This window comes from Fulmarus glacialis, unplaced genomic scaffold (genome assembly GCF_000690835.1).
Source record: "Fulmarus glacialis isolate BGI_N327 unplaced genomic scaffold, ASM69083v1 scaffold5726, whole genome shotgun sequence".
Lineage (NCBI taxonomy): Eukaryota > Metazoa > Chordata > Aves > Procellariiformes > Procellariidae > Fulmarus > Fulmarus glacialis.
The window spans coordinates 22,248-41,909 of NW_009216110.1; the positions used below are offsets into that span (position 1 = coordinate 22,248).

Here is a 19,662-nt window from a genome sequence, read left to right on the forward strand (position 1 = left end):
CCCCCCCAACACAGGTACAAGAGGGGAGGTTTGTGCTTCACCTGCAGTGACAAGATGCATCTTTCTCTACCAGAGTTCAGTCGCAACTGTACTAAGAAAACAGCACCCAGCAGCACTGCCAGACCAGCCGCCCTCTTACCCACTCCCTGTGTGCACAGTTCATGCAGGAAAGTTCAACCAAGGGCCTTTTTAATGGAAGTTTGTAGGAACGCACCGTGCGCAGGTTAGTTTGCTCACACATGTATCGTTTTCCGCATTCTTCAGCCTTTTCCAGGTTTGCCTGTTCTGTGCCCTCAGACCCCACGGCTGCTGCCATGAGACAGTGGGCCAGGCCTTAGCAAAATGACTGCTTTTACTAGTACTACAATTAAAACTCGGGTATGGTACCCATCCACAAAACAACACAGCACCATGTAACACAGGCTCTGGGCGCACTCACTCCTCCACTGGAGTGGAGCTGACTCGGTTATTTGGCAAAGTTACTGCCGCTGCCACGAGCCTTCAGGTCAGCGCAGGTAGCCCAGTGGTGCTCGGTGCTTCGGCACGCTTGGTTTTGCCCCCCGAGTTCACAGCTTCCAGCCCAGCTGCCCCATGGCTGCCTCGGTTTAGTGAGAGGCGGCAGCAGAGCTGGGAGATCACCCGCTGCTACAAACCCACCAGCGCCCAGCAAGACTCGACACAGCACAGCGGGTTCTGGGAAAGGCGGCGGAAGGGGGGGAAAGTCCGGTCTCGTGATGGAAAGGCTTCCCAGCAGCAAGACCTGAAACCAGCCGTGGCCTTGCCGGGGCTGGAGGCAGGAGTGCTAGTCTTCAGCCAGCGGAGGGGGGGCCAGATGGAGCTGGAAGTTCTCGTTCTGGAAGACACTGCTGGTGGCCGGGTCACCGTGGGAAATGCTGAGCAGCCCATGCTTTTCACCGCTGTGGCCGCGAGACAGTTCTGTCAGGAGAGCTAGCTGCAAGACAAAACCCAGACAGGTCACTGTCCGGTGGCCTGGGCAGACTGCCTGGAAGCACTCGTGCAAGCTGCAGAAAGACAAAGTGCTCGTGGGGGCTCACCTTTTTCCTGCAGCAATTAGAAAAACCTTAACACACGTAAAGAAAAGGGTATAAATAGTATGTAGTGACCCTGTAGAGCTCAGTGCAGGACCACAGTCCTGACGTAAACAACTTTCCAGGTGTCTTTAGGTTGTTTTAAAGTTACATAATCGAAAATCCCAGAAGGAGCTGAAAGTGCCAACAACTGCAGCCAAAACAGGCAGGAGGCACAGGGAGAATGCAAGGGACAGAGGGAGCTGCGCTCTCCTTGGGACAACACGGGCTGCAGGAGGCGGGAGCCTTCGGTGCCATCACAGGAGCCACACGGTGTCTGGAGGGGAGGTTATTTGCAAATCTAAAAAGAATCCAAGAAACCTCACACCATGGACACTTTTCAGGTCCCAAAGCCAGAGGCATTTCCATGGTTTCACTGCCAGTGAATTCCCCAGCTCTGTCAGGCAGCGCGGCTGCCTTGTGATGTGAAACAGCCAGCTCTAAGCACAGTAAATTGCCAGCACTAAACGAAACCCAAGAGAAAAGCCAAAGCCCACACTGCCAGTGCTAATATCTGGCTTGACAACATGCAGAATACCCTTCACCAATTTAAAAGCGGAAGGAAAACAGGTGGTACATACTCTGGAGGTTCCTCGGTTGAGTCGGCAGAGTTGGTCAAAAGCTTGGATTTGCTGAGGATCCAACAGAGACTCTGAACTTGTCTGATAAAGGAGAGTGAGAAGGTTACAGAAACAACACACAACAAGATGTCAAGTTCATATACACAGAAATTCATCCCTGCTCCTGTCCTTGGGGCTGGAGCAGCTGGTCCGCAGCCTGTTCAGGGGATTTTTTTTAGCCATCTTTCCTCTTTTCTTGAAGCGACGGTGTGCACCTTAGTTTTGGGGAAAAAAAAAAAAATCGTATTGTTGCACAAAGGACAGAGATACCCTTACATCCACAGTGACTTATTGTTGGGGTCCGTAGCTGGTGGCAGACAGACTAACAGTACTAAGTTACCTTTGGGAGAAGAAAAGAAAAAAGAAAAAGGAGAGGCAGAAAAACAGAGAAAGAAAAGGGATGGGCAAACTCCCCCACAGCCAGCTGGGAAGAGAAGTAATGGGTCTCTGCGGACGAGCAGCCGCTCCTGGGCTCTTCCCCAGGCAGCAGCAGCTCCCCCCGGTCCTTTCTCATCATCTCCCGGTAGTCTCCTCCGGCCCTGCTCAGCCTCCTTACAGGGTCCCGACACAGTGCCGATTGCAGCATGCTGTGATCGGGCACAGATTGTGCGTGGCTATTACGGGGAATGATTACTGTGCCAATGACTGTTATCTACTAATGGTATCTCTCCTAAGGTCCATTTTTTCCCCTAGTAGGATGTTACAGACTAAAAGCTAGGAAATGAGGGCTGAAAAGGGAGGGGGGAGGCAAGGTGACTCACACATCAGTGGCAGCCACGTCCCCTGAGAAACCGGACACAACAGACATCACGGTACTGCCCAGCAGTGTCGGCGTTTGCAGGGTACGAGCAGTTGGGTACAAGGGTAAGTGTCACCCCAGCAGCACCGGGGCAGTTACAGAGTTGCAGGTGAGGGCAAACAGAACTGCAAATAGAAGGACCACAGCCTGCAACAAGAGCATTAATGCAAGGAGGGCTGCGTACATACTCAAACTGCTTTAAAAGGCATCATTTACATATCCCAGGGAGAGATGACAGAGCATCACAGATTCTTGTAGGTTTGTTCCATTTTATCACATCACAATGTTTCTATTTTGAATGTTTCCACTCATATTCCAAAGCAAAAGCATCATCAAGAAACTACAACAGGAGCCAGGGAGAACAGCCTCCCTCATGAGCAGCAATCTGGCATCTGTTGTCTCTGGGGATCTATTTTTAAGGGAACATTCAGTCTTCATTCTCAAATATTTTCCCCAAAATACATTTCCCAAGGGCTATTAACCCAAAATGCTACAGTCCTACCAGTGAGTACTGACTGAAGTTGCGTTTAAACTCTCTTTGGCAATGGATCAAGCCCAACATGAAGAACTAGTATCGCTGCCTCCACAAAGTGCGATCAACTGGAATTAAGGCTGAACTCCTGGCCCCACGAAGGCAGAGGGGGCTTCACTGTTTCCTCTAGAGTCAGGCAGGGTCACCAGGAGTCGGGACCGTTCCCGGCCAGGCACAAGCGTGCTCCTCGGGCACTTAGGGGCTCCTGCCAGCAGCGAGGCCCTTTCCCAGGGCAGGCATTCTCCTCTGGGGTTGCAGCGCATTCGCTGCAACACTCAGCTTGCTTTGTACTTCACATGCTTTATGGTGTGTTCAAAGAGCATGTTCCAAAGCTCTGTGAAGATGACCCCCAGTCCTATTTGGGGAAATAAGTGAATGCTACGGGGACATGCTCCGCAGACCACACTGGCTCCCAAGCTTCTCCGGAAGAGCTCGCCATCAGCTCTTCACAAGAGCCAGCAAGACTTGGCAAACACCCTAGAAAGCACGCTCCAATAATCATCCTAAGCTTGCAATTATCCTAAGCCTGGGGTACACTGCCATCCAGGTTTAAGGTACAGCTTGTGGCTGCTGCTCCCTGGGGGGGCTGCAGTCTGCATTACAGCTCTGTCTGACGGCCCCGAAGAAGTGGCCTATGTCCCGGGCAGAGCCAAGGGCCTCTTGGACTCTGAGCAGCCTTGCCCAAAGTGGATGACGAGCTGTGGTCTGCAATGGGTAAGGTCTGGAGGCAGAGGGAACAACATTTTGCCAGAGATCACACTTAGTGACTCAATTTTTAATCACTACCCAAGGAGAAAGGGAAACCCTGCTGGCAACTGTGCAATGATAATCAACTTAAGTGAGCTGCTTTGAAAAAAAGTTACTTTGGACAAAACCCGGAGCACAAACACTGTGGGGAGACGGGTACACCACCACGCAGAGCACCAGCACTGGCACCAGCCTTGGCTTCCCCAGGCGACACTACGCTCCCCCCCAGCAGCAGCCCACCACCCTGTACTGGCAGGGCCTTCTGCTCCACCTGAGAGCCATGTTGTCCCCAGACCTCGGCAAAACTGTTGATCTGGGAATGCTTTACGCAGACCCTTGGGTTTGGCTTATGCTCTCCCACAGCACCTTTACCTGTCCCTCTTTTCTGGCAGCTCCTCCATTACACGCTCCCCTTCCTACTCGGCTCTGAGCAAAGCACAGCCAGGGCAGAATCTGGCCACCCACCCCTTCATCGTGTGAACGTCCCAGAGGTGGCTCAGAGCTGGCGAGCCCAGGAGCGCTCGGGGGGAAGAGGCACTGAACCCACCACGGGTTTCCTGAAGCCTGAGTCGTTCCATTGCTCTCCTGAAGTCACGTGCATCTTGCCTTTGAGACGTTCATCAGACAGTCTGAGAAGAGAGGAACGTCCCGAGTGCAGATCGCTTATGCTGGAAGCATGCGCTCAAACTCATTTCTTCTCCCTCCAAGATACTTTTTATGTTGTAAATAACTATTTGCTAATCACCAATCAAGGAACCAAATGTCCATATTCTCTGCACACACAGATAGGCTTTGAACCAGAGAGCCTGTGATGGTGAGGGTCACGTATCCACAGCTGGCAGGTTGTACAGGTGCTTCCAAGGGACACGCAGGTCATTGTCACTTGGAAAAAAATGACAAAAAGCAAGGAAAAACTGCCCTCCACAGTTGCTGTGGCCACAGGCATTCAAGGACAAGGAAAATGCAATATAATCAGCCTCCCCCCTTCTGCTATCTCTCTACCACGCGTATGTAACTATCAATCAGACTGTTCTCCAGGCTGAGGAGCTGAAATATTGCAGGCAACTCTTTCTGTTGTCATGGAAACAACTGCTGTCAGGCCTTTGCCTTTTTTAACCGTGTCACTAAAGGCATGTTTTCATTCAAGAGCTACAGGGAGGCTCTCAGAGTCCAGCATCAGCACTCAGGCATTAGTGGAATCCACTTCGCTCACTTGCTCACTCCGCAACACAGCTTCTGCCTCCAGTGCTACTGCAGGGCCAGCCAGCTTGTTAGTGTCTAGATCAGTCCGAAGCAGTTCGGCACCTCCAAGACATTTCCAGCCAAATCCTTTCGCCCCTTCAGAAAGGCCTCAGTCTAGATGTAAACCAAGAGACGCAACTCATCCCCTTGAGGATCTGGGCCAGCAAGGAGAAGGTAGGTTCCTTTTTGTTTCTCATAGATCCCACCACTATAATGCTAATCTCCATTGCACATTTTGCTTGCACATATTCCACCCCCATCTGGTAGTCACCACTCAGCCCTCCTAAGCCTGCAATTATCTTTAACAGCTACAAAATCCATCATCAGCTAGTGCCTAAGCAAAGCAGATCATACAGCAGTTGTAAGCAGAGGCACCGTTAATAGTCGCGCCAAGAGATCCATCTAAGTGCTGCCTCTCAGAGCCACACCTTCCACAAAAGATACTGCTACATCAGTTAGAGCGTCAGAGCACCACATTACCCCAGGGGCTGCTCCGTAACACAGGGCAGATGCAGCCAGAAGTCCTGGGGAAGTTTCTGGATTTCCTAGGAACAAAAGAACACCCACCTGCCTCATTTACAGAGCCGAATCCACTGGCAGTGGACACCAAGTCCACCTTTTGCCATTCCTCCCCTGCAGCTGGACACTTACTTCACCATGGCTCAAGTAGCCTTACAAAAAGGTACCCAAATTCAGTTTTTTAATGAGAGCAGAGCCAATTACTGTAAAACTAAGTAAGTCTACTTCCCTTCCGCAGAATAAGGACCTGCTATTTTCATGCTACTCCCAGGAACCTGGAACAATCAACCAAAAAGAGAGCAAGGCAGGCAGCTGCTCTGACCCAAAGTCACTAGAATGACACTAACACTACAAAATTGTTAATGAACTTCAGAAAACCTCAGGACATCCCTCATAGAACAAAAGCGTGCTGCTGCAGACCTCTGCAGAGCGACTGCAGAGTAATGCACCACTGCTACGGGAGAGACGCAGACCGGCCGATCACTGCGGAGGTGGAAACAGAGTCTTGCAAGTCACTCTGGGCAATGCGGCAAGTGGGCAAACCTTTGCTGGGAGGAAGTCCCAGAGCCACTGTAGCCGCGCTACAGCAGCAGAACGTGCTGCTTCAAGACCAGCCTCCAGAGCGTTTCACCACTTACCTCTGCTAACGCACACAGGAGCGAAACCCCTGGCAGCGGGCCAGGCCCTGCCTGCTCCTGTTTGGCTGCAGCGGCAGACGGGACCGCGGTGGCAGGCAAACCAGGACCTGCTGTCTGCAAATAAACAGAAGCACTGACTCACCAAAGCCCATCGCAGAGCAGCCTTCCCTCAGCACTGCTACGGCAGAAGCAATCTGTCACACCGGTCTGCGCTACAGCTCTGTCCTCTGATCTCTTCAGGAGCAGAATGGGAAAGGCAGATGTCTCTTATTTCCAGTTGAACTTAGCTGAACTTAAGGAGCAAACCTCCCACTCAAGGCAAGGGAGAAGACAGGCTTGTTTGTGCTCTAATAGACTCACTGCTGCTGCAACGTGAGATACTGCAGTGACTGAGGAGAGAGGAGGAAGGACAACTGTCTGTATCAAGTATCTAGAAACACATTGGCATACCTCCATTCTTGCTCCGCTAGCTGGTCTGTTTAGCAGCTCGTGCTTACACCAGGCACTGTTGGAATATTCCCTTGGACTTCCACTGGTGCCTTTAGCCAAAGGAGCAATAATGCCATTAAGGATTAATCAGATAAACACAAAAAACACATATCCTCACTGGACACTATGGCCCAGCAGGCGAGATACTTATTTATAATGTAGCAGGCTTCGAGGGAAGCGTGGCAGTACATGGATTACACATTACATAAAAATGATGCACAACAGGCCTGTGCTCAGGCTGATCTCAGTTCAGTGCCTGAACCCAAGAGGACAGAAGCATCATGCATGAAGGCAAATAATTCATTTTCTAAACACGAGCTAAAAGGCTGTTAAACAGCATCCCACAAGAGCCAACCACAGAAGACTCAAGAGGTGCAGTGTTCTCTCAATGGCAGGAGTCTGGGGAGAGAAAGGGAAGGTATCTTCATGTAGAAGAAGGAAGAAGTCCTACTTGGGGTAAGAAGGATTAGTGCCCCCTCCTGCCAGAGGCTTATTGATAACGTGACCCCAAACCTTACAGAAAACCCAAGCAACGCCTCTGCTATCTGTCCCCTTCATAGCTCCTGACACGCATGCAGCAATCTGCTGGTTAAGAGGGAAGTTTATAACGTGCTTAAGAACAACTCTGGTGCTGGGAGCTCAGCTGCAGCTGCCCAAGCCTGTCTATGCTCAATTCACATATAAACCAACAAAACATACTGTTTCCATTGTGCAACGTGAGGATAAAAGGAATGGGGAGGGAGGCGGGACATGGAAACATCAGCTTTCCATTTAAGGGATTTACAAGAGAGAGATGCTCATCTGCCACCTGCATTTCCGAAAGCGGCCCTCCAGAACAGCCAGTGACACCCTCGGCTACAGCAACCACCACTGAGCCAGCCGTAACTCCCTCTCATCCCCTCCCATCCGGGGACTACAAACTGAACCAAAACCTCAGCTTCTATTTATTTTGCTCCCCTCCTTCAGAGGAACATCAGAAGAAAGGAGTCATCCGCACCCTTCTTAACCCTTTGCCCTTTTGGTTATTTCTCAGCTTGGAACGAGTACAAACCACGGAGGGGAGCAGGAGCAGCAGGCCCAGCACCACAGGCAGAGGTTACTGGCAGTGCAGCGCACGGACTCTCCAGCCCGCGCTGGGTCTGGGAAAGCAGCCTCTCCTAGCAGATGGAAAGTCAAGCGCTTTCTTTCCTGCCTGCGCTCCAAGGCAGATCTGCGAAGACAGACTGAAAGCTTGCAATTTCACAAAGAAGACGTATGTAACGAGCTGTGCCGGTTCCTTGGAGAACAGATATATGACCGTCAAGCACTGTGCTAAACTACACATAACTATTGGCAACAGGGACTGATAAAGTTTGTGGGAATATCAACAGGTTGCAACAGCCCAGCATCTGTCACCGTCTTTAAATGAGTCTGTTCTACAGATCCTCCTCAATATGAAATGTTTTATTAAAAGGGAGGAAATTTTCATCAAACCGTAAGAACAGTTTCTTTAAAATTGAGATGTAAAGTAAAGCAAAGATTACCACTGAAATGTTGCCATCTTTTCTCTTAAGCAGGACACAACACTTCCCCAGGTGATCCTAGGAGCACAGACCAGTCTCACTGGTCTTTGCTTTAGGCAGTCTGAAAGTCAGCCGTCTCTGCTTCGTGTTAGCCTCTCACGGGTCCTAGAATGCAAGATTTTGGATTGCAGGCAGTAAGAGGAAAATTCTGCCAGGCTACAGATTGCTATATATGAAGGCCAGGGGAAACAATTACAATTCAGTCTGATTTTCTCAAATAAAACCTCAACAGAATAAACTAACCTATGAAAAGCCCAAGAAAATAGTCAATTTTGATTTAAAAGCTGCTAAAGGATAATTATGTTTTTGAAATTAGTGTTTTTAAATTTCTATTTTATTTTCAGTTTTAGCTCCGGCGCCAGTCCTCCTCTAGCTGCTAGTTAAGACTCCCGCACTGTGTTTTCTTCTAGCTAAATCACTTTTGTTTCCAATATATTACAAGAAATCTTAAAACACAGATGTTCTGCTGATGAGAAGCCAATGGTACAAAGTGTCTCCAGTTCCTTCCTCACATGGATTTCCTACGCATTGTTGAAGAAGTTAAGGAATCTACTATTAAAAACAACTCCAAAGCTAAAGGACGGGGCATTTTCTCAGTTAATATGTATGTGCGAATATTCTCTACGGAGGGGAATGCACAGTCTTGTAACTGTGTAAAATGCTAATTATCTGCTTGGTGTCTTCTGGGGGGGAAAAATCATGCCTGGTTATTTTCAACGTTATAAAGCCCTTGGAATATTTTTACATTGCTGGGAGTCAAGATAATAACTGATGGTCACCATTACACTGAAAACAGTAAAATTGGCTCTGTCTACCAGTTGACGGAGGTCATGTAACATTTGTTTAGCTCTGAAATAAGTATTGGCGAAAAAAAAGTCCTAAACCTTCATTCTTACCCAATAGAAAGCACCCAGACATGCTGCAGAGGGACGTTTAACATCTCAGTTCAGTGATACAGTATGGTACCAACACCTCACAGGTGGAAGTCGGTCAAGAAGCTCCGAGCTCATGGAAGGCTGTGTTGCAAAGAGGGATGCTGGTGGCAGGCTGTAGAACAGAGCTCAAAGGTAGAGTCTGACAAACGGGATTAACTACGGATCACATTCATTGTCCGTCCTGGCGTGACTTGACAGGATTAAACTCCTGAATAAAACATATTTGCCATCTGGACAGCTCTAACAACAGTGCCCTTAGAACTCACACGCATTCTCAAACCCGGAATAACCAGAGCATGTCATCTTAGGGGGTCATGGCGTTTTCTGCAGAGCTTATGGCCCGAGAGTCAAGACTGTGTTCCCCTCCCCGATCCCTAGTATGTAGGCTGGCAGAATAAATGGACAACACAAACTAGCTCACTGTAACAAGGCAAATTAGTTTTGGAGATCAATGACTAAGATATCAGGACTATTTCACTTACGTATTTAGGCAGAAGCCCAGCTATTGTGCTTTCACCTAATATGCCTCAGTTAACTTCAAACACCACAATGCAAAAAAGCATTGCAAGTTTTAAATCGGATTAAAAAACACCACAAACACACAAATTTCATTTCTTTTGACACTCATTTATGGTACGATATAAGGTAAGCAGGACAGGAAAGATGATCAGTTTAGACACAGAAGATTACCCTTGGCAAGACAGCAAGGTTTAGGGGATAACACAGAAAGCACAAACTTTTGGTAGCAAAACCAGAGGAAAAACCCCTTTGCCCTTCTCTCGCTATTCCCCTTTGCTGGGGCAGAATGTCTCAAGCCCTCATCACAGCAAGGCTCCATTTAAATAAGTGCTATCACCAGATTCAATAACGGTTCAGTGCTGGCTTGTGGCATCTCTCCACCTCCCCCAATTTCAAGGCAATTGCTACAGAAGTCATGCATGCAAAGCAGGACCAAGAAAACACTGTCTGTTGGGCTGTCATTTCACATATAAATCTCAACAACGCTGCAAAATTCAAAGTGACAGTCTTTGTTTCAGCAGAGCAGAACTGGTACTGTGAAATGCACTCCAGATGCTCAGTGGCATTTCTCAGTATGAATCTATTCCTAATTCAAGGCTTGCTAAGAAAATAAATACCTAAACTGAAGATTTCACTATGGAAAAAAAAAAGCCACATTAGATTTTGCCAAGAGACTAAGCTTTCAGGGTCTTCAAAGTGGTTGCAAAGAAATACCTTCCCCACAGATCTATATGCAAAATGTCCCAGAAGCTTTGGAGCTGGCTCTCCAGGCTCTAGGGAAGGCAGGGCTGGAAGCACAACTGTGTCAGCGTAACCTCTCTCTGGGATCTCCTGTTCTTTGTTTGCAGAAACACCAACTGTGGAAGCAAGAGCAGCTTAACCAACAGAGACTTCTGGGTCTGCCCGGTGTCAGGGGAGTTGAGAGGGAACGCAGAGAAGCCCTTCACCAGAGAACTGCATGCAGCACCAAAAGGCTGAACAAACCCTGGGACAAACAGAAATAAATCCCTTCTGCGCCTGGGGTGGCACTGGAGACCAGTGACCGGTCCTATCTTGGACCCTCTGAGGCTGAGAAGGACCCTCGGGAACACATGAATGTGGCTCAGGGTGGGGGGAGCCCTGCAAGTCTCCCCCTTTCCTTCATCCCCTTTGCTTGCCCACACCTCCTCTCTCCAGCATCGTGCATCATCCACCAGGCTACTGTAGAAAACGCACCTTTCAAACTGACCTCAATTCTGCACAGACCAGTGTCAAGTCAAAACAAGCGTGGGGAGCTTAGCTGTTTTCATGCTTAATTCTCCGCTTAAATTTACGTGAGGCTGCACAAGACCAAACCCTGCCATACTGGCATGCACCAGCCTGCCTCCAGCCAGCGCTTCTGTGCTCCAGCTAACCCTTCTCACCCTTCTGCTTTTGGCTCCAGCAGAGCCAGGCAATACGCACATCCATCTCCTCCACCTCACATTCCCAGCACTTTCCCCAGAAGAAGTTGTCTGTTCTGTAACTCCAGACTACTGCCTGGCCAGACGAATCGTTACCTCGCAGGGTTAATTAACACTACTGAGCAGCAATTGTTAAGCAAACAAACTTCCTGGAGAAGCGAGAGATTCTACAGTCTTTTGCCAAGTCTAAATATATTCAGCTTTTTAAAGATCTGACTGCACAACAGTTTAATCACATGCAAGTACAACAGTTAAATATTATAATTTAAATGAGGAACATCACAAACTTGGAGAGGATCTGGGACATCAGGAGGAGGAGGTGGGGGGCTAGAAGCAGTGCCGGGGCTCTGATGAGCAGAGCCAAGCTCTGCTGGGCCGGCTGCGTGCGGGGCAGGAAGCGACGGGCTGCTCTGCCAGGAGCGCGTGACAGACAGCAGGGAGGCATCCAGCACTCTCAGATGGTTTGGCATCGACATTTTCTAGCTAGCGCTAGATGATCTGTGCTGTAACCCCTTTTCTTCCCCATCCAGTCTCTCCACGTCTCCCTTTAAGCCCTGAGGCCCAGCCAGCCCCTCACTTTTACAGATGGATGGGTTAAATAAAGTGAAGCATCTTCTCCTCCCTGCCCCGATCATTCCCATGTCATCTGGAGCATTTTCCGCTTCATTCTGCTATGGGGTATGTCCAGACTGGTATTAAAGGGGAGGCACAGAGTTCTCTGACTGACTAGCCTGTGAGAAATCCAGTGATAACCAAGTTATAAGGCACTGGTGTAAAATGTCAGGCACTTTTACGATGAATGTCGTTTTAGTACTTAATTTGCCTTTAGCTTTTAAAGTTAAACCTGGCCTGTCACACCCATTCGCACACATCCCTTTGGAGCAGAAGTGTAGAGGGTAAAATATGGCGCTGCTGAATCTGCCTAACTTTAGAGCCAGTATCCATATTTCACTGTAGCAGGGCGGTACACAAACTGATGAGCATTTGTAAGCAGACTGATTGGACCACAGTCGATTTACAGTCTCCTGGGAAAGCTTTTCTGTCTGTCACCATATAAAAAACTAACACAACTTGACTGCAAAGATTGCACGGTGTTCCATACATTCCTCAGAGATTACTTTTCCCCCAAGTCTCCCTTCAAGCAGGAAGCTTCTTTTTTTGTTAATACAGAAGCTGATGGAAGTTGACTAATGCTGTTAGCTATCTTTTGATCGGAATTGATTTGGCAGAAATTGAAATAATCTGCTAGAAGAAAACTAAAGTACTACTATAGAAACGTACTCCAAGATTGAATTACTTTGGTTTCAGAAGTGGAAAAATGTTGCTTTGCATACATCTGTGCGGTGATAAATGCACAAAGTACCTTGAGGCATGTAGGAACAAACCCTCATCAGTGACCACCTTCGCTGGAACACGGGGCAGCAGAGTTCAGCTCCCCACGGTGCAATATCCCTAGAAGACATCCCAACAAGCTACCTGCCATTTTTGCTTACAATCCAGAGTACCATGCCAGGGAAAAGACAGAAGCATGTATATTGAGACTGGACTTCTGTTTGAATTAGGGATGGTGAAACTTCTTGCACACAAATACTGACAATAAATACAAACTAATTATCTGTTCTCTCACCCCAATCCAGCTGCATTGGTTTTGTTTACACACAAGCTTCTGAAGACACTGTGCAAGCACTTAGCGAGTCAAATCAATTCCAGATCTTTTACCCAGAGCCAGGTTACCTGTTAGGAAGGTAGAACAGAGGCTCCACGATCCAGCCACAAGTAAAACGCCAGCTTTTAATACAAGTTTTATATAAAACACACCTAAAAATAGTTTGAAAGGAACTGTCCCCAAGGGCCCATCCCAGGCTCTCACAATCAAGACGAAGCGGTGGATGCATCTAGCAGGCAATCAGCTGCAGGCATCCAGCTTCCCCTCACGCTGGCTAGCAGTTCCCAGACCTTCTGAACACATTTCCATTACTTCCACAGCTCTGTATAGCCACGTCAAAACAAAATGACATTGATAAACATGACTAGTTAGCTGCTGATACTGTTTGACGGTTACTGATCATGGGCTTGTCTGGAAGCAAAGACAGACATGAGAATAAAGTGATGAAGTCTATAAGCACTGCTCAAAGTCTGCTTGAAGAGAAACCGCCCCACAAACCTTACCTGTGCCAAGGATGCTCCACTTCCTTTCTTCAGCTCTGAGAAGTTCTCGCTCAGTTTTCCTCCCTTGTTACTTGAGTTGCATTTATAGCACATCCACCTCATCAGGCCTTTGGTTACCGTCCCACACTCTTTACTCAGGAGACACAGCGAGTGGTACAAGTGGCCACAGCTGCAAAGAGAAGAGAACTCTGCTAGGTGCTTGACAGCAGGGTAAGGCAGCCTGACAGCTCTACACTTTGGAGGGGAAACCGCTGGTCAGCGGAAAACAAGGCTGCTTATCTGTAAATACAGATCAGTGCATACACTCCCTTCGTACCTCCACACCCTCCTGTAGTATTTCTAGACTTGCAAAAATAACAGTAGAAGCCCATTTGCTGATACAGCTACAGATCATAATACTAAGGGAATAATGACTTTGTCTTAATTTGCAGCCACCTGGTCTCACAGACAGGAATATCAGAGATGTCAACAGAGTCAGGGCTGCAGCAGATCTGAGATGTACAAATACAGGCAAATGAACCCAGGGTGCTGCAACTGCACAAACTGCGCTGCTGGGAGAGATGACAGATAAAGTGACAGCTTACTGAACAGCTCTCACAGAACTGTAAGGCAATTCTTTCCAGCCGAGACAGAGCTGGCTGCATGCAAAGAAGGCTGGCTCTGATGGGTTTGATGAGCCAGCCCTTTTACAGTGCATGTATACATGCTCACAGGAATACATATGATTACTTGTGCAAGTCAAAGACCAGTAGCTTTTTTTTTTTTTGCCTTTTTTTTTTTTTTGCTTTTTTTTCCCTTTTAAAACTACTAACATGATCACAGCTGTGACCTTACCCCTTAACTTTACCTGAAAACAATGATTTCATCAGCAGTTTCTTGCCTTCTTTTGTACTGCTGCAGACAAATGCAGCAATAATCCTGCTTTGGGGTAAGCCCTCTAGTGACAGAAGCTCTTAGGTTACACAGGGACCAGTGGAGATCATGGTTTAAAAGATTCGTAGTTGTCTCTAAAAGGGTCTGTGTGGAAGACAATATACAGAATAACTAGGTCATTTTGTCATCCCCAGAAGCAGAAACTCCATACTGATCAATTCTTCATAACAAGCAGCTTAGCAGATTACTAAGAGCAAAACCAACCCAACAAAATTGCTTCTCTTTATATGCTTTCTAGCCACTGCCTTCAAAATACTTATCCTTTCATCACATGTTAATGGAGGCAGTACCTTTTCACTCTTAAATAGATAAGTCCGTTATTGATTTTTGTCAGAGAGCATTAAGAGAGACATGGTAGGCTCATTTTGTCATTTTCCATACCAGACCCCCCTTTTTTTCCTTCTACCTGGTAAGCTACTGCTCACATCCTCCATTTTAGGAGAAACGTGCTGATAAAAATCAAAGCCCAAATGCACTATTGCAATTAAAATACAAAAAAAAACAACTGAACTTTTCATCTGCTAGTTCTTCCCAACTGAGATTTCCATTTCTGAAGTGCCAAACACAAAATACCCTTCATTTTTAGCGGTCAGTGCTTCTTTCAGCAACAACAGGTATCAGGCAGAGGTGCTCTGGTCCGTGATCTATCGATGCTCCACAGCAGCAATGCACAAAAGGCTGCGGAGGTTGCGCCAGTGGTTCACATCTGGCCTAGTCCAGATGTGACATGCAGCCTGTACCAGACAACTGCCAGGCAATGACAGAGGACCTGTGCTACTGAGAGCAGACCTTTACCAAGAACCCAAACAGAGATAATGGCTCTTTATGTTCAGCCCTCTACAGTAAAAGCTATTTCCCATTTTATTTTTAAATTGGATGCTGCTGCATGGAGGCCTGAGCAGTAGCTAGGAAGGTAGTGCCATGAGGGACGGTGAGTTTGGAGGAAGACTACGCATTCTGTTTTGGGGAAAATGAGTTTTAGAAAACTGTTGAAATTTGGAGACTGCCTGGGATTTGAGACTGGACAGAGAAAGGCAGGAGTGAGATAAAGGTGAAATCTCATCAGGTGACAAAGGAAGTGCAGCATTACCATTGGGAAGTGGCAAAACAGCCTAATTTAAAAAGCACTTATTTAAAACCCAGTAAAAACACAGAACATACTGGGTTGGTGCCTTTGAATCCCTAACTGCAGGGTGAGCCAGAGAAAAAGCAGATGTTTATCCTTCCAGTGCATTTAACACAAAACTGAACTATAGAGGTATTCACATCACCATGTACCTGCCAGTCCCTTCACAATCTGTCTGTCAGCAATACAAACTCATTCCCCTGCCCCCAATCACACAAATATAAATCACTTGCATGTCCATTTACTTTGCCCTGCAGAGAGAAATGGCAAATGAGAGAGAGTAGTAGGCTAGATAGCTAAAAGTAATCCCTGAATACAACAGCGGACAGAACAGAAACGCATGCAACTTACTTGTTCATAGTTAAAAGTGTCCAGCATTCCCAGGACAAGTCCTTGAATTTCTCCAAGTTTCCCTTTTCCATAAACTGGATCCTGTATGAAGAAATGAAAAGCTGCAGCTGAATCACAGGATATGACCATTCTGGCTTTTTTTTTTAATTTTTTTTTTTTTCCTCCAGATTGGCATTGCAAACAGAAGTTATGACTCCAGATTTAAAGACGCTCTACATGCACAAGGACAGCAGAATAATCCTATGTATTGATGGGAAAACTGGTAATTAGCAAAACTGAGTAGATGACAACATCAATACTAATTACTGTGCTTGGGTCAAAAGACTTCAAATGTGACCTTGGAAACTTCATTCAGGAGATGCAAGAGCTGACTGGAGAGCACATTTGAGGAATATTGAAGAAAGCAGCAGAGAACACCCTGCAGCGACACAGGAGGTATCGATTCCGTCCATGCTGCCGCTTGACACCCACTGCTGGGGGTGTCTGCTGGTCAGCGAGCTCCTAGGCTGCCTGCAGGGCTCCAGACCCCACGCTGCCACTGTGCTTTTGCCCAGGTCAGAGGGTAATTACCTCCTCAGTCTCTCTGCATCCACAGGTCACCCCCAAGCTCATTCAACATGCCCTCAGCTGCAGGTTGAAAGCACACAGATCCACTGGGCTGCGTAGCTGCACAGCAGTATGCAGGAATCTTGGGCAATCCTGTGCAGTATGCAGGAATCCCGGGCAATCCTGGTCTCACATCCCAGATGACGGAACATCATCTAGGGAACAGGGGCCTGGGGCTCTTCTGTTGCTGCAGGGATGAATTCCACATGCCCTGAGCAGCTTTATTTCCACGTCCCAACAACACAAGCGAAGAGTTGTGGTACAAGTCATTGCGCTGGTGCATCTCAACCACCTTCCTTAGGCCTGCTCCAAACCAAACATCCCCTTCTCCACAGCCACCCTGGCACCCTCTGAAGCATCGCTCAGTGCAGGACAGGAACCTGGCTCTAGGATGCATCTCCCTGTTCTGGGATGAGCTTAGCAAGGAGTCCTTTGGGAGCTGCTCTCTGTGACAGCGCGCAGCCTCTCAAACAGGCAGAGAAGGGCAAAGCACTGGAAGAGGGGAGAGACTTCTGCAATGCCATTCCCTCCTGCCGGGCCCTGTTGCACAAGAAGAGAGCAGGCTCTTGCTCATGGGCACACTGGACCATGCCAGGAAATACCTCTGCCCAACAGCCAGCATGCCGAGAGTTTGCTGACAGCTCCCAGTAGCCACCAGCACTAGTGTCTCCTGGGCAGAACTGACCCAGAAAGACCCCTCCATGCAGATGCAGAGGTGTCCTGTCCCCTACCAACATGCAACACGGCACCACTTCCCACACGCACATGCCAGGAACACAACCTCCTCCTACTTGTCTTCGCAGCAGCAGCAAAATCAGACTAGAACACAGTGATATTTTGCTAAAGAAGATGCCCTGCAAGATGTTGGCTAACCGGCAGGGATCCAGCCAGTCTTTCTGTCTTAATAAAAGCGGGAAGCAAGGAAGAGGAGTCGGGTTAGTAGCAGGATCTACTGCAGTGCTGTGATCCACACCGTGCAGCCCAGCGTCAGTTCTGTCTCTGTGGCCCGGACAGTCTGATCTGCAAAGGAGCAAGGCTGTGCCCTCCCCACCCCAAAGTGGCACCAGCGAGGCACACGTGTGCCCACAATCAGAACAAGTCTATGCAGGAACACCTCAAAAGAGGATCAGGGGAAATCATTGTCTAACACACAAACCACAGAGACTGACAGACAGTCATTGAACTGGACCTGGAAAAAAGCATTTTGCTGTGCCGGGAGGCAGTGGAAGGATATGGGGGGAAGCCTGTTGAAAGCTGAGAGAAGCTGAGTGGTGGAATGGGCAAGACATTGGCAAAAAAATAGAGACAAACTGGCAAGATGTGAAAAGGAAACTAACCTAGAGAGTAGAAAAATGGCGGAGACACAGTGGAAACTGGAACAGAAGGAGCTGGATGAACAAGCTCTGGGTGAGGGGAATGAGAAAGGGAGTAGGAGCAAGGCTGATTCCGTGCTGGGACTAAGAGCAAGGGAGAGAAAGGAGAATCATGAGTGAAAAAGCAAGCTGACAAAGACGACTAAAGTAGCATGGAAGTTACACTGCAAGACACCCAGAGAGATCACCAAAACAGCTATAGAAAGCAAGTCAGGCAATTTTTGAACAAGAGTCTTCACAGGAAACGTGACAGGCAGAAACGCCAACGTTCAAGCCTAAATAAAAACAGCACTGAGTAATAGCACTTGAGTCAAAACCAGCTGTAGATTTGGAATATACGAAAGAGCTTGACATGCTGCAGAGGCTACTTTTTTGTTAGGTGAACCGTACAGCCTCAAACAACACTAAGTTTTCTTTCTGCATGGGTAATTTAAAAGCAACAGCATAGAAAGTACACTACACTGAGTCACCATATGAATTATGGAGAGCAACAGGGAACTCGGGACTTCCAACACAGCATGTACGTGATCCATAACATAGAGCAAGTTATTTTTGTATCCACCAGATACTCACTTTTCTAAAGCACTCAAGTACATGGCCAAGGAAATGCAAACAGGTAACAAACTGTACAGATGCAATCACTTACATATAGCAACTCGAACTTCCCAAGCTGCAATTAGAGACTTTCAAAGCAATTGTTTCTTGTCTGGATAGAGAGAGAGGAGGAAGAAGAGCTATGAAGAAGAGAGAAGAATAAAAGAGCCACCTACAGCTTTGCAGAGGAGGAACGCGAGTCTGAGGGCCAACTTTCAGTTGCTTCTTTTTTCTCAAGTCATACTTGATGATCTCTAAAAAAAATGGCAGGTAGGAAGAGAACTGACCTTTCTCCAAAGAGAAGCCATGAGGTCTAGCAAACCTTATACCGAGCCTGGGAGTCAAGTGCCAGCAGTGAAGTTGATGCACATTGCCTGCCAGCAGCCATTGAAGACAGCGCTTCACAGGCCTGGGTTGCAGCTCTCTACCTGCCTTGAGCATGAAATCCAGAGCTGTAATTTCACTTTTCCAGCAAGTTATAATGCTTTCTTCCAATTTGCCCCCACAAAATTGACAGTCACAAGAGCCTTGTGGGATCAATTACTTTTATGGAGGAATATGTTTCATTAATTCCACCTTGTAAAATTCGCCTCAGTTTGGAATTTATGCACGCTCCAAATACACTGTCCGGGGTGGCACATTAATAACAGTCAGTTGCACCAAGCCAGGAACAGATCACAGCTTCTGTTTCCAGGCTGGTATTTCCCTGGGGACATGGCAACGCTCAGCCAAAGCCAAACTCACTGCCCAGTGCCGCTACCAACAAACAGATCAGGAAAAGCTGGCAGGTATCCAGATGCAAGCCAAAGATGCTCGTGCAGCCTTTCAGCCAGTTCTGTCTCCTTCATCTCCAATTTCTTCCTGGGTCCAGGAAATAGCACTTTCTTTGCTGACAGCGCTTACAGAACTGTGCTATGAACTCAGAAAATGCATTCACTTGCAGCTTGTCCCAACTGCAAGGGGTCAGAGCAACTATTGTACTTAAAACTAATCCCAGCGTTGACCTTCAGGACTGGAAAGAAAAAAAAGCAGGCAGAGCCCTAAGCAGAGACAGAAAAAATTCAAGCAAAGGCTTTCTGGATCTTTCTGCTTCCTCTCTGGAGCAGCTTTTAGATTCCTTCCTTCCCCACTTTGGGGTTCCTACAGGTAGATTTTCAATTTCTGCTTTCTCCAGTTCTCCATTTTGTAGGAGGCATCAGCTGCATCTACTTACAAAACATTCATGAACAATTACAGCATTCTAAGGGAATTAACACTCAACCTTTCAGCCCTCTTCAGACAGCGTTCACATCCTTAACGACATGGAATTTTTCTTAATGCTCAAGAGGATTCCTCTAGTATCTCTCCTAATACAGTTATTTCAGACTTCCTATTTAAT

The 19,662-nt window shown here is 47.6% G+C and overlaps 1 protein-coding gene across 1 annotated transcript in view; it reads right to left on the minus strand.

Moving 5' to 3' along the window:
• Positions 1-802: 802 nt before the first annotated feature.
• Positions 803-19,662, minus strand: part of VPS8 (vacuolar protein sorting 8 homolog (S. cerevisiae)) — a gene marked incomplete at its 5' end in the record, with an annotated part of 58,715 nt that continues 39,855 nt past the window's right edge. The window contains 5 exons of the mRNA XM_009579164.1: positions 803-952; positions 1,670-1,750; positions 13,302-13,470; positions 14,149-14,318; positions 15,712-15,792. Coding sequence (XP_009577459.1) covers positions 803-952; positions 1,670-1,750; positions 13,302-13,470; positions 14,149-14,318; positions 15,712-15,792 — 651 coding nt within the window. The remainder of the gene's footprint in view (positions 953-1,669; positions 1,751-13,301; positions 13,471-14,148; positions 14,319-15,711; positions 15,793-19,662) is intronic.